The sequence below is a fragment of the Microcaecilia unicolor genome, chromosome 2 (assembly GCF_901765095.1).
Source record: "Microcaecilia unicolor chromosome 2, aMicUni1.1, whole genome shotgun sequence".
NCBI classification, from domain to species: Eukaryota; Metazoa; Chordata; class Amphibia; order Gymnophiona; family Siphonopidae; genus Microcaecilia; species Microcaecilia unicolor.
The window spans coordinates 613543779-613562449 of NC_044032.1; the positions used below are offsets into that span (position 1 = coordinate 613543779).

Genomic DNA, 18671 nt, shown 5'->3' on the forward strand with positions numbered 1-18671 from the left:
ACCCCAGCATTTGAGAACTGTGAAGAGAACAGAGGATCTCTCAATTTGCCATTGAATGTGTTAAAGTACATTTTTGAGAGAACGTGGGAAAATGGTCACTTGTTTAGCCCATTCAGGGAGTCTGTTACATCTCTGCCCTCCTCATGTTTGGAGTTCTCAGTTTAGCATTTCATTACATTGTTTTGGTTAATTGTTGGAACATAATGGCTGTTCTTCTATGGGTACTAAAAAAGCTCTGTAAGGAACTCGTATACCACATAAGAATACAGGATAACGGGTGGGGGTGGGATTCCTCCTGTCTTACCTCCCTGTGGGGCCCCTAATACCTCAATAAAGAAATATATGTAAAAGAAATTCAGATGTGTATACTTCCTTCTCAAGAGAAGTAGTAAAATATTTTTAAAAACTGTCCTTTGCAAAAATGATTTTATGATTTTTCTTGGGACATTGTTTCTTGTTATGTTTGCAGAAATAGATTGAGGTGTACAAAGAATACTGTGATTTAACATTTTAGGTAACACAAATCTGAGTTAGTCTGTCAGTATCATTAATTTTGTTTCCCCTTTTTTTATACTCCTAGATGAAGAGAAAGTTGGACCATGGCTCTGAGGTCCGCTCTTTCTCTTTGGGAAAGAAACCCTGCAAAGGCTCAGAGTACACAAGGTAATTCAATTCAAAGATCCTTTGGTCCTGATGCTAATGGTACTGCCTGTCTCTCCAGCCTCTGAGCCTCTTGTCTCTTTTGATTAGAGCATTATTTTTTTTTTAAATTTCAGCTGCAAAGGATATCAATAGAAATCAAACAAAATAAAACATGGAAAAGAAAATAAGATGATACCTTTTTTTATTGGACATAACTTAATACATTTCTTGATTAGCTTTCGAAGCTGCAAAGGACAGTTGCAGGGTTATTGAGGGCTACTTAATTGATGCGATTAGAGGAGAGTCATTTTTCAAGACTTCAGAAAAGTTTTTATAATGACAAACTGCATTTTGTGTATTGGGAGTTGTATTTCTTTTAAGATTAAAAAAAAACAAAACAAAACCCTTATTGTGTTTTGGTGCTTCACTGAAAAACTTCCTTCAAGAACCAAGGCAAGATAGCTAAGTGCCCTTGAGAAATTAAGTATGAAATTAGTACTGTATTAAAATTTAATGAAGCAAATTTGAGGATGTGATCAAATCTGTGGAAGAACAAATGTCTAAAATAGTTTAGGCCAGCTGGCGTGGTTGAGTGGAACTGAACGTACACATAAGTGAGGATGTGTTTCTAAGCAACTAAACCAAACTTGTTTGCCAACTGCACTGTTAGCTTTAGTATTATTTGAGCAAGCTTTACATTTTGCTTCAGATATTTTAGTTCTGCGTTCACAAACCTTAGCGTTGGGGTTCCTGCCTCCACGAAAGCGACATGAAATTGTGGTTTGATGCTGTAATTTCATTATTTTGGCAAAGTTTTTCATGGTCTGAGGGCTTAACATATGAAAGATTCTCGGTACCAGAGACAATTATGCAATCTTTTCACTTTATTTGAGGATCCTATGAAATCACAGTGGATGTTTCGGTTTATGGCGCCAGTACGTGGCTCTTTTTGAAACAGTATCTTGATGTGATAGGTCTGCAGTTAGGTGTAGTTGGTAGCAATGTTAAGTCTGGCACATTGTAACAGGCAAAGTATGTGAACCAAATCACAGCTGTATGGTCCCCCCCCCCCCCCCCCCCCCCCCGTAATAAGTGTCCTGTGTAGAAATGAATGTAAGCGAAAACATATCGTCCTGGAGACTACTGATTCATCATGTGTATACTTTGAACAAGTCCATTTCTGATAGTAACATAGTAAATGACAACAGATAAAAGAGCCGCATGGTCCATCCAGTCTGCCCAAGAGATTAGTGTCTTTTCCCGGAGTAATTATTGCACTAGCTATCCTCTCTGCATTTAAAATGAAAAAATACAAAACCATAGAGTAGCATATTTTTTTTGAATACGTTCAGCAATTGAGGGGAGGAATATCACTGGTGGTAGTGGTTTTCTGTTTTTTATTTTATTTTTTATTTTTTTGTTACATTTGTACCCCGCGCTTTCCCACTCATGGCAGGCTCAATGCGGCTTACGTGGGGCAATGGAGGGTTAAGTGACTTGCCCAGAGTCACAAGGAGCTGCCTGTGCCTGAAGTGGGAATCAAACTCAGTTCCTCAGTTCCCCAGAACCAAAGTCCACCACCCTAACCACTAGGCCAAAAGGAACAGTGGGGCATATTTACTAAAGTGTGGTAAGCATTAACAGGCAAAATTAATACATGGTAAGTGCTAAAGCAGTGCAGTAGCTGTCGAGGCCATGCCCACATCCCACTGCGGTTACTATACAGGCGTGTTACCTACTGCATGTTAATGTCAAGCTTGATTAGCAAAAAATGCGTCCAGTGCAACCTCTTGAAGTGCCATTAAGTTCACCTGTGCTACCTGAACATTTGACACACATACTAATTGCCATGTGTTAACTACAATTTACAGTCCACACCCAATCGCTACCTATACCCCATCCCATCCCTCTCTAGCCAGTTAGCATGGGATTTTTACCACGCTGGCTTTCTGCACTTAGTAACCGTTGAGCCTGCGCTTACAGTTAGTTTCATTCTTAACCTACATTTCCCCAGCTGTAAAGGATTAAAATACAAACTAATACATGCAACCAGTTTCTCCTACTTGAGCACGCAGCTGTGGAATGGACTACCAACACACTTGAAAACGATCAACGAATTAACTAACTTCCGCAAATCTCTGAAAACCTATGTCTTTAACAAGGCCTACCACGATAACTCATAACTAACTATAACACAACACCTACCTTTATTCAGAATGTCTTGTTCTATAACTGCTTGACCAGATACGCTTGTTTTACTCGATTTCTTTGTAAGACCGACTGTACTCGCTACCCTGATATGGCGATGCCTTAACAGGTCTTTGTAAGCCACACTGAGCCTGCAAATAGGTGGGAAAATGTGGGATACAAGTGCAATAAATAAATAAATTTAAATTAAAACCTGCACTAACTGCTTAATGTGCTTTAGTAAACCTGCCCCAAAGTATTTTTGCCTTTTTGTTGAAAGCAGCACCTGTATCCCATATATAACTCCAGTGGCGTAGGAAGGGGGGGGGGGGGGGCGGTCCGCCCCGTGTGCACGCCGCTGGGGGGGTGTCGGTTCAACTGGTTCCCTGCTCGCTCTGCCCCGGAACAGATTACTTCCTGTTCCGGGGCAGAGCGAGCAGGGAACCAGTGGAGCCGACGCAGCTCCCAGCAATGTGCAATCGGGGCGGATTGGCCCTACTGCCCGTCCTCGCTGCTTTGCAATGTAAGTATGTGCTCCAGAGGGGGGAGAGTGCGCCGTGCTGCACCCGGGGGGGGGGGGGGGGTGCGCAGCGGCGACCCGCCCTGGGTGTTTGCTGCCCTTGCTACGGCACTGTATAACTATAAAAAACGAGTATTTCTAGAAGCATATAGTGAATGAGGACAAGTAAAGAGCTCCCCAAAACCTCAGCAATACCCCATTTTAAAAAGTTTTTATTTAAAAAGAATTTTTGAAAAGGAAGAATATTAGGAATAACTTGAAAAAAATAACCCAAGACCACATTTAAATCTGACCACAGAGAGTTCTGTGATGATCAAAAACTAAAAATGAGGTGAACCATGGAGTGCTTGTAGCCATGCTTCAGAAAGCAAACTTAAAGACCTGTTTTAGTTTAGACATCAGCATGATTGATGCAGTGGTCTTATGTTACCTGTTTAGAGTAACTGTTCAGTTAAATGAGTTTCCATATGTAGTGAATGTACGAGAAGTTCTGAAGTGCAACAGTTCTCAGCCTGTAGTGTTGGGATTTGCACATGGGTTATGTATGACAGTCAAAGTTGTTAAAATCACACAGGAGAGGATGGGGCTGCAGAGAAATAAATCATTGGTGGTTTCCTAAGTGACGGAGGTTGACTACCACTAACCTGCACTGGCTGTGAAAGAATCTACTCCTCCTCCCCTTCCCCCCCCCCCCCCCCCCATTAGGGATGGAAGAATCCGATAAGCAGTAGATAACTTGGGTATTCATTCTTTGAACTGACTTATGTCGATTCCTTTCCTTTGCTTATGACTTGACTTCTTTAATCTTACTTATGCTTTGTTAGAATATTTGGTTTTTTTTTTTAAATTAAAATCAGTTTTTCACTTTTCTAGTCAAGTTTGTTTTTAACATCTTAAAGCTGGAGGCCTATAAAAAGACAACAAAAAAATACCCAATTATATAATACATAAGTCAGATTTCTTTGAAATATTTTCAGGGATTCAACCAGTATCCTTTTTCATATTGGATATACATTGGTAACCACTAGAGTCCAATTTAGTGGTACCTCCTACAGGATAGACCATACTACTACTTATCATTTCTATAGCGCTACTAGACGTACGCAGCGCTGCACACTTGAACATGAAGAGACAGTCCTTGCTCGACAGAGCTTACAATCTAATTAGGACAGACATACAGGACAAACAAGAGATAAGGGAATAGTAAGGTTCTGAACAAGTGAATAAGGGTTAGGAGATAAAAGCAGCATCAAAAAGGTTTCCAGTTAAATAGCAGATTGGTTACTCATATTGGAGAGGAGAAGAAAATGATTGTTATCAGTTTATACAAATCTTATGTACAAACTAAAATCCTTAGGGGCAATATTTAGCTGATAGCAGTCTGCGTTTCTGGCAATGAATGTCCAGGTGTTTGGCTGCTCCTGGAAGTTATCTGGGTATGGTCAGTATTCAGTGCTGTACCTAGATAGCTAATTGGGCCTAGTTAGGACAGCATTATGGGGCCCTTTTACTAAGCAGCGGTAAGCCGGAACTACCCCCAGCCCAGCGCAGGGGCCGGCAGTAGTTCACCCCCAGCATGCACCATTTCTGGTGTTAGGGAAAAGTAGGTTCCTATTTTTTAACCACAGTAGTTACCCAGCAGTAATTGGCACTGCCCAGTTAGCGCGGGAGCCCTTACCGCCACCTCAGTTGGTGGCAGTAAGTGCTTCCCCCCCCTCCCAGCATGACGACACGGTAATTGCAATCTTGCCAAATGGCCATTTCTTTTTTTCGGCCTTTTTACCCGCTGCTGTAAAAAGGACCTCAGTGCGCGGCAAAAACAGCTGTTGCCGCTAGCGCAGAGCCCTTTTACCTAAGCTTACCCTAAATGTGGGCCAACATCCAGGTACCAGCATCAAATGTCAGCCAAATCTGAATAACTCTTAACTCTGCCCATAGACCGCCCAGCACTAGATGTATAATGCTGTAAGAGGTGGAGCAGATATTTAGTGCACTATCTGGTTAAGTGCCACTGAATTTCTGTTCTTGTGCCAGCTAGCACTTTTCGGCTTGGAGAAGAGACAGCTGAGGGGAGACATGATAGAGGTGTATCAAATAATGAGTGGAGTGGAACGGGTGGATGTGAAGCGTCTGTTCACGCTTTCCAAGAATACTAGGACTAGGGGGCATGCGATGAAACTACAGTATAGTAAATTTAAAACAAATCGGAGAAACTTTTTTTTCTTCACCCAACGCGTAATTAAACTCTGGAATTCGTTGCCGGAGAATGTGGTGAAGGCGGTTAGCTTGGCAGAGTTTAAAAAGGGGTTAGATGGTTTCCTAAAGGACAAGTCCATAAACCACTACTAAATGAACTTGGGAAAAATCCACAATTCCAGGAACAACATGTATAGAATGTTTGTACGTTTGGGAAGCTTGCCAGGTGCCCTTGGTCTGGATTGGCCGCTGTCGTGGACAGGATGCTGGTTCTTTTCCCAGTGTGGCATTACTTATGTACTTAACTGGGAAGGAAGATCTCATTGTAAATATCAATCCTCCCTTTTATTTTTATTCTTTTTTTTTTTTTTTTAATTTTTATTTCTTTTGCTTTCCTATGTCAGAACACTAAGATGTGTAATTCCTCTAGCAGTAAGTTGAAGTGGCTCTGTGTTGAGTTGGTTCATCAAATCTTTGCCATACAGTTGGATTGTCCCATTAAAAAAAAAAAAAGCAAAGAAAACAAAGACCCCTAAGGAGACTGTATATCTAGTAGCGCAATAGAAATGATTAGTAGCAGTTTTTGGTTTACTAACAAACTTGTGACCATCTGAACAAGCTCTTCCAAAGTCATTACAGTGCAAGTGTTAAATACAATAAAAACAGTATTGCCTGCTGCCACGTGGCTCCCCTCTCACCCCTTCACAAGAGACTATGAGCATGAATTTCTGGAAAATGTCTGGGTAACCATTGACCAGAAATGATGCCTTCTTGGGTTTACTCCCAAACCTGTACATAAATCTTGCACTCGCAGCAAAAGAAGTGAAACGCAGTGCTACTGTCACACTACGGAGGACAGAACAGGAACTGGCATTTAACTTGCAACTCCTGCCAACCAGTTAATGAGGCATTGATATAATTTGTTACCCATCAGATGGAGAATTGTTCTTGTAAATATCAGCAGCAGGGTCAGAGAGAGAAGAGGGAGAACGCTCCAAGAGCCCCGTTGATAAAGAAAATATCATGTTTTAAAGATTTAGTAGTCACGCTGTTTTATTCGGTCTGAGCACAGCGAGTCTGTTCTTTGGGTTCAGTGTTGCTGTCTTTTTGTATATTGCAGTACTACCGGGCTTGTGCCATGTTCAGCAACCCCTACCACCTTTGGCGACTTGAGGGCAGCCAATGGGCAAGGACAGCAGCGGCGCCGCATTACATCTGTCCAGCCACCCACAGGGCTCCAGGAATGGCTCAAAATGTTTCAGGTAACCAGAATTTATAGAGCATGAATGCAAATAAAGTTGTATCGACGTGGTCAGTTGATGGCTACTGGAAAAAGCAAGCAGCGTAATGCAGATTAACAATGGACAGTTATGTGCTTTTAACCACTTCCCGAATTCCATGAAAATGGTGGCTGAAGGAGTCGACTAGAGAGCATAACCTTAAATCTGGTTTTTGTAAGGCAGTAGTCGTGAGGTTGTGGAGAGTGGTAATAGCATAACAAACTATTAAACTATTTTTTCATATTTCAAGAATTTTTTGTGTGCGACTTTAATCTTACAGGTGTCAATTTGTTTACTAGTGGTATACATTTTGTCTCACATTAGTATGAGCTTTTTACAGTTGTGTATTCCTGTTTTATTTATTATATATCAAAATAAGCTGCATGAGCAAAAATTGTATACCCTTATATCAGTGAACATTACTTCAGTTGACATAGTTAGAAGTAACATTAATGTGAAACAGTAATATTCTGCTTGTTAGGTAGACTGAATAATCAAATATACTCTTTTGGAAGTAGAAGTCCTTTTAATTAGTTCATAAGGATCTTAAATTGATAGAAATTGTATATGAAACCAAATGGCATGTTCTCAATATACCATGTATGACAACTTTTGTGGAAAGTTTCTGGGAATCTGCTTGTTAAGAAACATTGTGCTTTCCTTGTACAAAGTGCTATTGAGATGTGTTGTAAATAGTGAGCTCTCTATATATATATTGGTCATGTTCTGCTTTCCATGCCTTAAGTCTTGGCTTGCATATCATGCATGCATTCACCAGCTATTTAAAGCTTTTAACATGTTGATTCATAGATCCTGGTATATTAATGCTTTGAAGCACAAGAGAACAGGAATATTCTACCACATACATGATATGGGTTATAACAGGGCCCAAGGTGACCTATGCTCATTTTCAAAAGAGAAGGGCGCCCATCTTTCAACACAAATCGGGAGATGGGCGTCCTTCTCCCAGGGTCGCCCAAATGACATAATCGAATGCCGATTTTGGGCGCCCTCAACTGCTTTCCATCGCAGGGACGAGCAAAGTTCCTGGGGGCGTGTCAGAAGTGTAGCGAAGGCGGGGACTGGGACATGCTTAACATATGGGCGTCCTCAGCGGATAATGGAAAAAAGAAGGGTGTCCCTGACGAACACTTGGCTGACTTTACTTGGTCCTTTTTTTTTTTTTTTTACGACCAAGCCACAAAAATGTGCCCTAAATGACCAGATGACCATCGGAGGGAATCGGGGATGACCTCCCACCCTAAAAAAAAATTTTTAAATATTTTTTCCAGCCTCTATGCCAGCCTCAGATATCTTACCCAGCTCCATGACAACAGCATGCAGGTCCCTGGAGCAGTTTTAGTGGGTACTGCAGTGCACTTCAGGCAGGCATACCCACATGTAGGCGCCCCCCCCTTCATCCCTAAGGGCTATGATAGTGGTGTACAGTTGTGGGGAGTGGGTTTTGGGGGGCTCAGCACACAAGGTAAGGGAGCTATGCACCTGGGAGCTTTTTCTGAAGTCCACTGCAGTGCTCCCTAGGGTGCCCGGTTGGTGTCCTGGCATTTGAGAGGGACCAGTGCACTATGAATGCTGGCTCCTCCCATGACCAAAGGCTTGCATTTGGTCGTTTCTGAGATGGGTGTCCTTGGTTTCCATTATCGCCGAAAATCGGGGACAACCATCTCTAAGTTCGACCTAAATGTTGAGATTTGGGCATCCCCGACCGTATTATCGAAACGAAAGATGGCCATCCATCTAGTTTTGATAATACGGCTTTCCCCGCCCCTTCGCGAAGACAACCTGGGAGGACGCCCTCAGGAAAACTTGGGCGCCCCGTTTGATTATGCCCCTCCTAGTAAATTATGTGACAGACCTACTATAAGTTTTAAAATACATTTGTGCCAAGACATCTGTATTTTAAAATATATATAGTTACACACCAAAAACGAAATGATAGGCTTCCACTAAAAACTTGTCAGTCAATGTAGGGAACTGTAGTTGATAGGATGTGAAAGTGCTTATTTTATAGCCTTGGCAAAACAATAGGAAAATGGTTGTGGAATGAGGGTAGCAGGGGCGTAGCCAGACTTCAGCGTGAGGGGGCACATTTTAGTCCCGTCCCCCCGCCCCAACCCGCCGTCACCTATCTTTGCTGGTGGGGGACCCCAACCCCCGGCAGCCAAGGTCCTCTTCTTCTTGCAAAAGGGAATCTGCAAGGCTTCGTTCTGTGAGTCTGACGTCCTACACGTACAACGTGCAGGACGTCAGAAACAGAAGGAAGCCTTTTGCGAGAAGACAAGGACCTCGGCTGGCGGGGGTTGGGGACCCCACCAGCAAAGGCAGGCGACGGCGGGTTGGCGGCTGGAGGGGGGGGGGGGGTTGGTCGGGTCGCCGGCAGGGGGGTCTAGGGCCAAATCTATGGGGGCCCTGGCCCCACATAGCTATGCCACTGGATGGTAGCAACCAAAATTCGATATTATGGTGCTTTGTGCACCTGTATTTTTGTCTACTGTAGAACAGACTCCCTAATATTTATAGTGGTAAAAATGGCAAATGTATTGAAGAAACGTCACAAGTTAACTGATTTAATATAAACATTTTTTTAAAAGTGTGCAGAGAAGAAACATCAGTTTCATTTGGGTGTTTTTCACAGATGCTCCAAAATGTTTGCTGCCTTTGTCCATTTCAAATATTTCAAACAAAAACAAAATAAATCTTCTAAGGCTTTGGTAAACAGTTTAAGAAGGGGTGCTTTATTTAGAGATGACAGAATGAAGAACTGAGTACCAGCAGCAGATTTCTTTTGAAAGTTGACTTATGCCACATTAGTTCCCACATTTCTCCCTTCAGTGTGGCTTTTTATCTTGTTTCTCAAGGGTGGGCAGCCGGTTTAGCCTGTACGGAAATGTCATCTCTTGTTCACATGTGCTTTTTTATGTTATATTGTATTGGGTGTCATGTGTTTTCCTATTCTGTTTCTGTATTGATGTATTTGCTATAATTATCTAGAGATGGACCATGATCTGATTAGAAAAGATGATGGCTAGGAATAGGTTTTTTTTTTTTTTTTTTTTAACAGGACAACACTAGTGTGGCTTGTGGTCAGTGATCTATATTTGTAATGTATGAGTAAGCTTTTCAATGGTGATAGTTAATTTTTACGATGTTAAGAGAGAATAGAAAGACAAGATGCATAAATGCATGTTGCTTGTGATCCTGTGCAAATACTGTTGAGTGAAAGGTATTTCCCATCCCCACATACTTCTGTACACCATTTACATCCTTAATTTTTTCTGTCCCCCCCCCCCCCCTCCAGCCAAATGTTTGTGTAGTAGAGGAGTAGCTTCATGGTTAGAGCAGTGAGCTAAGAACCAGAGAAGCCAGTATTCAAATCCCAGTGTGGCTCCTTGTGATCTTAGGCAAGTCACTTAACACTCAATTGCCTTGGGTACAAACTTAGGGCCCCTTTTACAAAGGCACGCTAGCGTTTCTAGCACACACTAAAAATAATCATATGATTAACGCTAAAGATGCCCATATATTCCTATGGGCATCTCTGGCATTTAGCACGTGCTAAAAACGCTAGCATACCTGGTTACATCGGCATGATCCTAGAATGTCCCCACCATGCTTATGGAAGAGCCCTCTCAACACCAAGTTTTCAGGCCTTCTTAAAATTAACAAGGACATGACTTGATATATTCATAGGTAGGAGGAACTTTTTCCAAGGTTCTCATTTAGGGAGTCTTTTACTAAACTGTGGTAGTGTTTTTAGCTGGCAGTAAATGCCGAGACGCCCATAGGAATATAATCGTCACCTTGGCATTTACCGCCAGTTAATTTCTACCATGAGCTAAAAATGCTACCCTGGCTTAGTAAAACACCTCCTTAAATAGGTGGTGTTAAAGCTGTTAGAAAAGACCTACTTTTCTTAGAATCTCTGAGAGAAGAGGACATTTCACTGGGTAAGTGACATTATTTAGCTATGTGCTTGGAAACATTGGGTTTAAAAGAGGAATTGTAAGTTATTGATAAAACACAGAATTAAAAAAAAAAAAAAAGAGCAAACTTTAAGTATTCTCCATACCCTTGTCCTCATAGTTTTCAAACTTGAATTTTATGCAACAGAATTAACAAATACTAGAAATCACAGCAGGGCCTAGTTCAGTCTTCATTCCCACTCACCCCAGCTCAATTGTTCATGTATAGTCAGTTATTCTAATTAGGACAACATTAGAGTTTTAATTACATTGAATTAGTTTCTGAGAAGCAAACACTAAATAAATTACACACAACATAATCTTAAGGCTCTTTATATTCATCTGATACCCCTAGTACCTTAAGAAGTTAAAAAAAACTCTATAATACTAAGATGCAGACTATCAGCAAGAGGGGTGCTATCCAGTCTTTTGCATTTATTGTCACATGTATGATTGTCTCCCAGTTGATGAGAGGTTATGTGTGTGTTCTCGATGCAAAGAGCTTCTAGCTGTCAGAGAATGAGTCCGTTCTCTTGAGACTAGAGTAGTAGACTTGGTGGAACTGAAGGAGACAGAGGTACGTAGTAGAGACTTATAGGGATGTTGTAGAGAAGTCCCACCTCCAGTCTGGCAGCCCCTGTGCTGCCTTGGAGGAGGGAGGTCTCCTAAAAAAGCATCACCCTGGTGTGCAGTTGGATGTTTTTCAGCCATAATGGAACAAATGTGTCCAGGACTACAACTAAGACATTTTGAGCTAGACCTATTTTTTATAACAAGTCACGAAATGGTGCCCTAAATGGCAAGATGACCACTGTAGGGAATCAAGATTGACCCCACCCAATGCGAGAAGTAAAAGAGCATTAGTATTGTAAGGTATTACATAGTATGGTAACACATTGGAGGACAACTCTTTCTAGAGATTAGTCCGAATGTAAGTGAATACCTGAATACTTATATTTCTTATTGACTTTAGGCAATACTAGTGCAACTAATGCTAATACATTGTGACCAAACCAAGTAATAAGATTGATGTACCATCATTGAGGCTATAGTATGAATAATGTGAAATGAGTGAATGAAAAAATATGATATGAGGGGTAATGTTTTATGTGAGAGTTAATTTTTTTAGATATTAGGATACAGTTAGAGAGCTTTAGTTTATTTATGAAGTAACATTATTGACACACATTTATTGTTGCTAAAGTTTCTTGATTGGCACTGGAAGCACTGGTGTTGCTCACTGTTGTTCTGTTGAACATATGGGAGACTTTCAATGATGGAGAAACCCATCCACCCTCTAGGGATCACCTTCAAACTGTATGGTGGTATACCGCTTGGGTGAGTCTTACCTCTGAGAATTTCTCCCTTTCACATAAAAGATTTTTTAGGTGCACAGTAGCATTTATGTAGCTCTCCGTCTGTACCCTTGTGGGGGGGGGGGGGGGGGGGGTAAAAAAATTCTAAAACCCTGGTTTGCGTGTGTAGGTCTATTAAAGCAGCATGCAGGTCACTGGAGTAGTGTAGTGGTCAGTACAGTGCACCATGGAGTGGGGGACTCTGGTCCTTATCTCCTTCTACCTGTTACATTTGTGGGAGAAACTGTGAGCTCTCCGCAATGCACCAGAAACCCACCGTACCCACATATAGGTGCCCCCTTCACCCATAAGGGCTATTGTAGTGGTGTACAGTTGTGGGCAGTGGGTTTTGGTTGGGTTTGGGGGGCTCAGCGGACAAGATAAGGGAGCATCGGTGAGATGTATACCTGGGAGCATATTTTTGAAGTCTACTGCAGTGTCCCCTGGGATACCCCATTTATCTCCTGGGATGTGTGGGAGACCAGCCTACTAAAAATGCTGGCCCCTTCTACATCCCAATGGCTTGATTCTGTACTTGAAAATAGACCAAAAATCAAAATGTCCAAAGCACAAAACCTTGTTAGAAACAGCATTTCCAAAAACAAAAGATCAGACGTTTTTCTTTTTTGAAAATGAACTTCTTTCCTATTCAGATTTTGGACGTTTTTTGCAAAGTCGGACTTGGATGTCATATCGAAAATGCCCCTCCACGTGTCTTTAATTAAAAAGCAGACAGATTTTCAAGATTGCAAATTATCACTAACTGCTGAGCAAGATGTGAATAGGAACAAGAAACATAGTTTGAAATATTTATATTCAAATGCCAGAAGCTGAAGAAATAAGATGGGACAGTTATATCTAATTCTTCATTTATTGCAGTATATTCTACTAGGCATCTCTGAGACCTGGTGGAAGGAGAATAGCCAGTGGAACATACCAGGGAGCAAATTATATCATAGTGATATGGTGGATCGAATTGGTGGAGGGGTATCATTGTATGTTAAGGAGGGCCTTGAATCAAATAGACTAAAAATTCTGCAGCACACAAAACACATCTTGAAATCTTTATGGATTGAAATTCCGTGTGTATAGAGGAAAAGAATAGTGATAGGAGTGTACTACTGTCCACCTAGCCAGGATGAACAGACAGATGTAGAAATGTTATCAGAAATTATGGAGGCTAACAAATTGAGGAACACAATAATAATGGTGATTTTCAATTACCCCATTATTGACTGGGTAAATGTAACAGGGTATGCTAGGGAGGTAAAACTCCTTGACGAAGTCAAGGACTGCTTTATGGAGCAGCTGGTACAGGAGCCAATAAGAGGAGGAAAAAAAATTCTAGACCTTGTCCTTAGTTGAGCACGTGATCTCCTACAGGAGGTAATGGTGCTGGGACCGCTTGATAAGTGATCATAATATGACCAGATTTGATAGACAGGAAAATCCAATACATTAGCATTTAACTTTCAAAAAGGAGAATATGATAAAATGAGAACAGTGAAAAAAAAAAGAGGAGCAGATGCAAAGGTCAACAGTTTACATCAGACGTAGATTCTTTTCAAAATACCATCCTGGAAGCTCAGTAGGTGCTGATGCGTTGGTCTCCCAGCATCCAATACCCAGCTCCCATATTAACACTGGCATTCTGCAACCTGTACCTGAACCAGCACCCCAGCTTTTCCCGGTGTTGGACATCAATGAGCACATCCAGGCCTTGCTCCCTGAGCGTCTGGATGACCTTATGCAACAGTGTGCATCGGCATTGGGGGTTCTTGCGTCTACCCTGTCTCCCCTGTGGCCCGGCTTGACCCTCAGCCTCCAGTTTGGCCTTTGACACTGATGCCACATGTGGTTCTGGTGTCAACTGCCACCCAAGCCGGCACTCCCTAAACATCGGAGGAGGAAGCTTCGCTGGAGTAGAGGCAGGAACCAACTTATCCACGCCATTCTCAAGGACATGGCTCCTCCTCATTGATGCAGGTTCGGTCTCAACACTACCATCAGGAGGTATTGTCTGACACCAAAGAGGAACACTCATGGAATTCAGAGGAGAACCCAAGGGTCATTTCCTTGCATGAGTCCTATAGAATTCTTTCTGAACCCTCCCCTCCACTTGAAAGGAGAAAGTCTTCTTCGGAAAGCCTTTCACTCCCTTCTTTTGTCAAGGAAATGGCTGATGCCATTCTGTTTCCTTTGGAAATGGCTGATGTTGTTGTTCTATTTTCTTTGGAAATGGTTGACGAGCCCAGGGCAAGTTGCTCGAGGTCCTGGACTACACGTCTCCTAGGGAGGCGGTGACTGTCCCTCTCAATAAGGTACTCCAGGAAGTCCTCATTAGGAACTGGGAGTCCCCTCTGTCGGTCCAGGTCATGCCTAAGAAGATCGATATCATGTACTGGACCCAGAGCACACCTGGTTTTGATAAGCCTCAGTTGCCTCATAATTCCATGGTGGTGGAATCCGCTCTCAAAAAAGCCAGGAGTTCCAGGGACTATGCCTTGGTGTCCCCAGGTAGAGAAGCTAGAATCTTGGATTCTTTTGGGAGAAAGATGTTCCAGGCTTTAATGCTCATCTCCTGCATACAATCATACCAGCTCTTCAAGAGCATCTACTTGTGAAACTCGGTGCACAAGTTGTCAGACTTGGCTGAGACACTCCCTCCGGAACAGACCGGGTCCCTTCACAAGGTCAAGCAGCAGAAGGCGTGTCGCAAGTTCTTTACCAGGGGCACTTATGATACTTTTGATGCGGCATCCAGGATCTCTTCCCAGAGTATAGCAATGATAAGACTCTGATGCCTACGTCTTGGAACAGAGGTTGGTGGGTGCCCCATGCTGGGGACATAACCTTTATGGGGAGAAGGTTGAGGAGGTCACGGACCAAATCAAAAAACATACTGATACCATCTCTTCTCTGTCTTGCCGGGCGCCTTCTGCATTTGTCTTCTCAGCTAGGAAGACTTTTGGCATGCTAAGGAGAAGTTTTTATTACTATCGGAGATGTAGGTACAACCCTTCAGCTCATCAGCCTGCTCGGGCTCAACCACCATGTCAACAGTGTGCGCCAAAGGCCCCTGCTGATCCCCAGGCAAAGCAAGGGACGAACTTGTTTAAAGGAAATTAGGGATTGAAACAAACAGCATAAGGAACATCTAGTCAAATGCAAAGCGGGTGATAAGGAAGGCTAAGAGGGACTTCGAAAAAAGATTGTGTTGGAGGCAAAAACATATAGTAAATTTTTTTTTTTTAGGTAAATTAAAAGCAGGAAGCCAGCAAAAGAATTGGTTGGACCGCTAGATGACCGAGGGGTAAAGGGGGCAATTAAATGAATTCTTTGCTTCGGTCTTCACCGAGTAAGATTTGGGGTGTTCAAAGCTGATGAGTCAGAGAAACTGAGTGAAATCTCTATAAAACTGGAGGATGTAATGGGGCAGTTCTACAAACTGAAGAGTAGCAAATCTCCTGGACCGGATGGTATTCATCTCAGAGTACAGATAGAACTGAAAAATGAACTTGTGGCGCTATTTTTAATAATATGTCATTTATCCTTAAAGTTGAGCGTGGTACCGGAAGATTGGAGGGCGGCCAATGTAATGCTGATTTAAAAAAAGAAAAAAAGATTCAGAGGAGATCTGGGAAATTACAGACCGGTGAGTCTGACGTCGGTGCTGGGCAAAATGGTAGAGACTATTATAAAGAACAAAATTACAGAGCATATTCAAAAGCATGGATTCATGAAATGAAGGGAAATCTTGCCCCACCAATCTATTACATTTCTTTGAAGGGGTGAACAAACATGTGGATAAAGGTGAGCCGGTTGATATTGTGTATCTGGATTTTCAGAAGACGTTTGACAAAGTACCTCATGAAAGACTCCAGAGGAAATTAGAAAGTCATGGGATAGGAGGTAACATAGTAACATAGTAGATGACGGCAGAAAAAGACCTGCATGGTCCACCCAGTCTGCCCAACAAGATAAACTCATATGTGTATACCTTACCTTGATTTGTACCTGCCTTTTTCATGGCACAGACCGTACAAGTCTGCCCAGCAGTATCTCCCACCTCCCAACCACCAGTCCCGCCTCCCATCACCGGCTCTGGCACAGACCGTATAAGTCTGCCCTCCACTATCCTCGCCTCCCAACCACCAACCTCTCTTCCCCCACCTGCTTCGCGGTTATCTTAGCAGAGTTTAAAAAAGGTTTGGACAGCTCCCTAAAGGAAAAGTCCATAGATAATGTTCTATTGTGGATCAAAAACTGGTTAAATAGAAAACAGAGAGTAGGGTTAAATGGCCAGTATTCTCAATGGAGAAGGGTAGTTAGTGGGGTTCCCCAGGGTCTGTGTTGGAACCGCTGCTTTTTAACATATTTATAAATGACCTAGAGATGGGGGTAACTAGTGAGGTAATTAAATTTGCTGATGACACAGTTATTCAAAGTCGTTAAATCGCGGGAGGATTGTGAAAAATTACAAGAGGACCTTACGAGACTGGGAGACTGGGCATCTAAATGGCAGATGATATTTAATGTGAGCAAGTGCAAAGTGATGCATGTGGGAAAGAGGAACCCGAATTATAGCTACGTCATGCAGGGTTCCACATTAGGAGTCACTGACCAAGAAAGGGATCTAGGTGTCCACGTTAGGAGTCACTTACCAAGAAAGGGATTTAAGTGTTGTCATTGATGATACGTTGAAACCTTCTGCTCAGTGTGCTGCTGCGGCTAAGAAAGCAAATAGAATGTTAGGTTTTATTAGGAATGGAAAACAAAAATGAGGATGTTCTAATGCCTTTGTATCGCTCCGTGGTGCGACTGCACCTCAAATATTGTGTTCAATTCTGTTCGCTGCTTCTCAAAATAGATATAGTGGAATTAGAAAAGATGCAGAGAAGGGGATGGGATGACTTCCCTATGAGGAAAGGCTAAAGTGGCTAGGGCTCTTCAGCTCAGAGAAAAGTGACTGAGGGGAGATGATAGAGGTCTGTAAAATGAGTGGAGTTGAACGGGTAGACGTGAAGCATCTGTTTACGCTGTCCAAAAATACTAGGTCTAGGGGGCATGCGATGAGGCTACAAAGTAGTAAATTTAAAACGAATTGGAGAAAATATTTCTTTACTCAAAGTGCAATTAAACTCTGGAATTCATTGCCAGAGAATGTGGTAAAGGCGGTTAGCTTAGCAGAGTTTAAAAAAGGTTTGGACGGCTCCCTAAAGGAAAAGTCCATAGACCATCATTATTAAATTGGACTTGGGGAAAATCCACTATTTCTGGGGATAAGTAGTATTTATTTATTTGTAACATTTGTATCCCACATTTTCTCACCCATTAGTAGGCTCAATGTGGCTTACAAAATACCGTGAAGGCGAACGCCAAGTCCAGTAGGGTAAACAAATATAGATTGAAATAGGGGTCAGGTAAGGTTAGGGTATAAGCTACAATAAGGGTCAACGATAATAAGGAATATATAATGTCCAATACGATCAAAGGTTATGTTGTGATGCATTTAAGTAGGGTCAGTGGGATAGGCCTTGCAAAACAGGTAAGTCTCTTTAATGATCTCCTGAAGTTAAGATGGTCGTAAATTGTTCTCACAGTCTTTGGTAGTGCATTCCACATTTGGGTGCCTAAATAGGAGAAATTGGATGCATAGGTTGATTTTATATCTGAGTCCTATGCAGCTCGGATAGTGGAGGTTCAAATACGTACGTGATGTACTAGTTCTATTTCTGGTCGGAAGATCTATCAAGTCAACCGTGTATCTTGGAGTTTCACTGTAGATAATCTTGTGGACCAAAGAGCAGATTTTGAAGATAATGCGTTCCTTGATTGGAAGCCAGTGCAGTTTTACTCGGAGAGGTTTGGCACTATCGAATCTTGTTTTGCCGAATATTAGCCTGGCAGCTGTGTTTTGAGCTGTTCTTTACATCCCGCATATATTCCATGCAGTAATCTGCATGGCTCAGAACCATACCATTGTTTGTGTCAAGTTATGGGATGTTTCCCTCGGGAAGTAAGGTCTTAGATGTTAAAGTTTCCACATAGATGAAACATCTTCTTTATGATGGAGTTAACTTGGCTCTCAAGTGTAAGATGGCAATGAGTTGTAACACCTAAAATTTTGAGGCTATCAGAAATAGGAAGAGAATGATCAGGAGTGTTTAGGGTTGTGGATTTATAATTTATAATATGGGGAAGAGAGGATAAGACAATGTGTTTTTACTGTGTTTAATTTCAGTTGAAATGAGTTTGCCCATGAGTCCATGATGTTCAGACTGCGCATGATATTTGTAATTTCAGAAAGGTCATGTCTGAAAGGGATGTAAATGGTGACATTGTCAGCATAAATGAAGGGGTGAAGTCTTTGAATAAGAATTTGGCCAGAGGGGACATCGTTATATTGAAGAGTATTGGTGATAATGGGGATCCTTGAGGTACTCCGCAATGTGCTTTCCACGGTGGTGAAATATTTGTTTTTGATTTAACTTGTATGTTCTGGTGA

The 18671-nt window shown here is 42.1% G+C and overlaps 1 protein-coding gene across 1 annotated transcript in view; it reads left to right on the forward strand.

Moving 5' to 3' along the window:
- Positions 1 to 18671, forward strand: part of LOC115461654 (F-box/WD repeat-containing protein 7-like) — a 452709-nt gene that overhangs the window by 346311 nt on the left and 87727 nt on the right. The window contains exons 3-4 of the mRNA XM_030191642.1: positions 581 to 663; positions 6666 to 6807. Coding sequence (XP_030047502.1) covers positions 581 to 663; positions 6666 to 6807 — 225 coding nt within the window. The remainder of the gene's footprint in view (positions 1 to 580; positions 664 to 6665; positions 6808 to 18671) is intronic.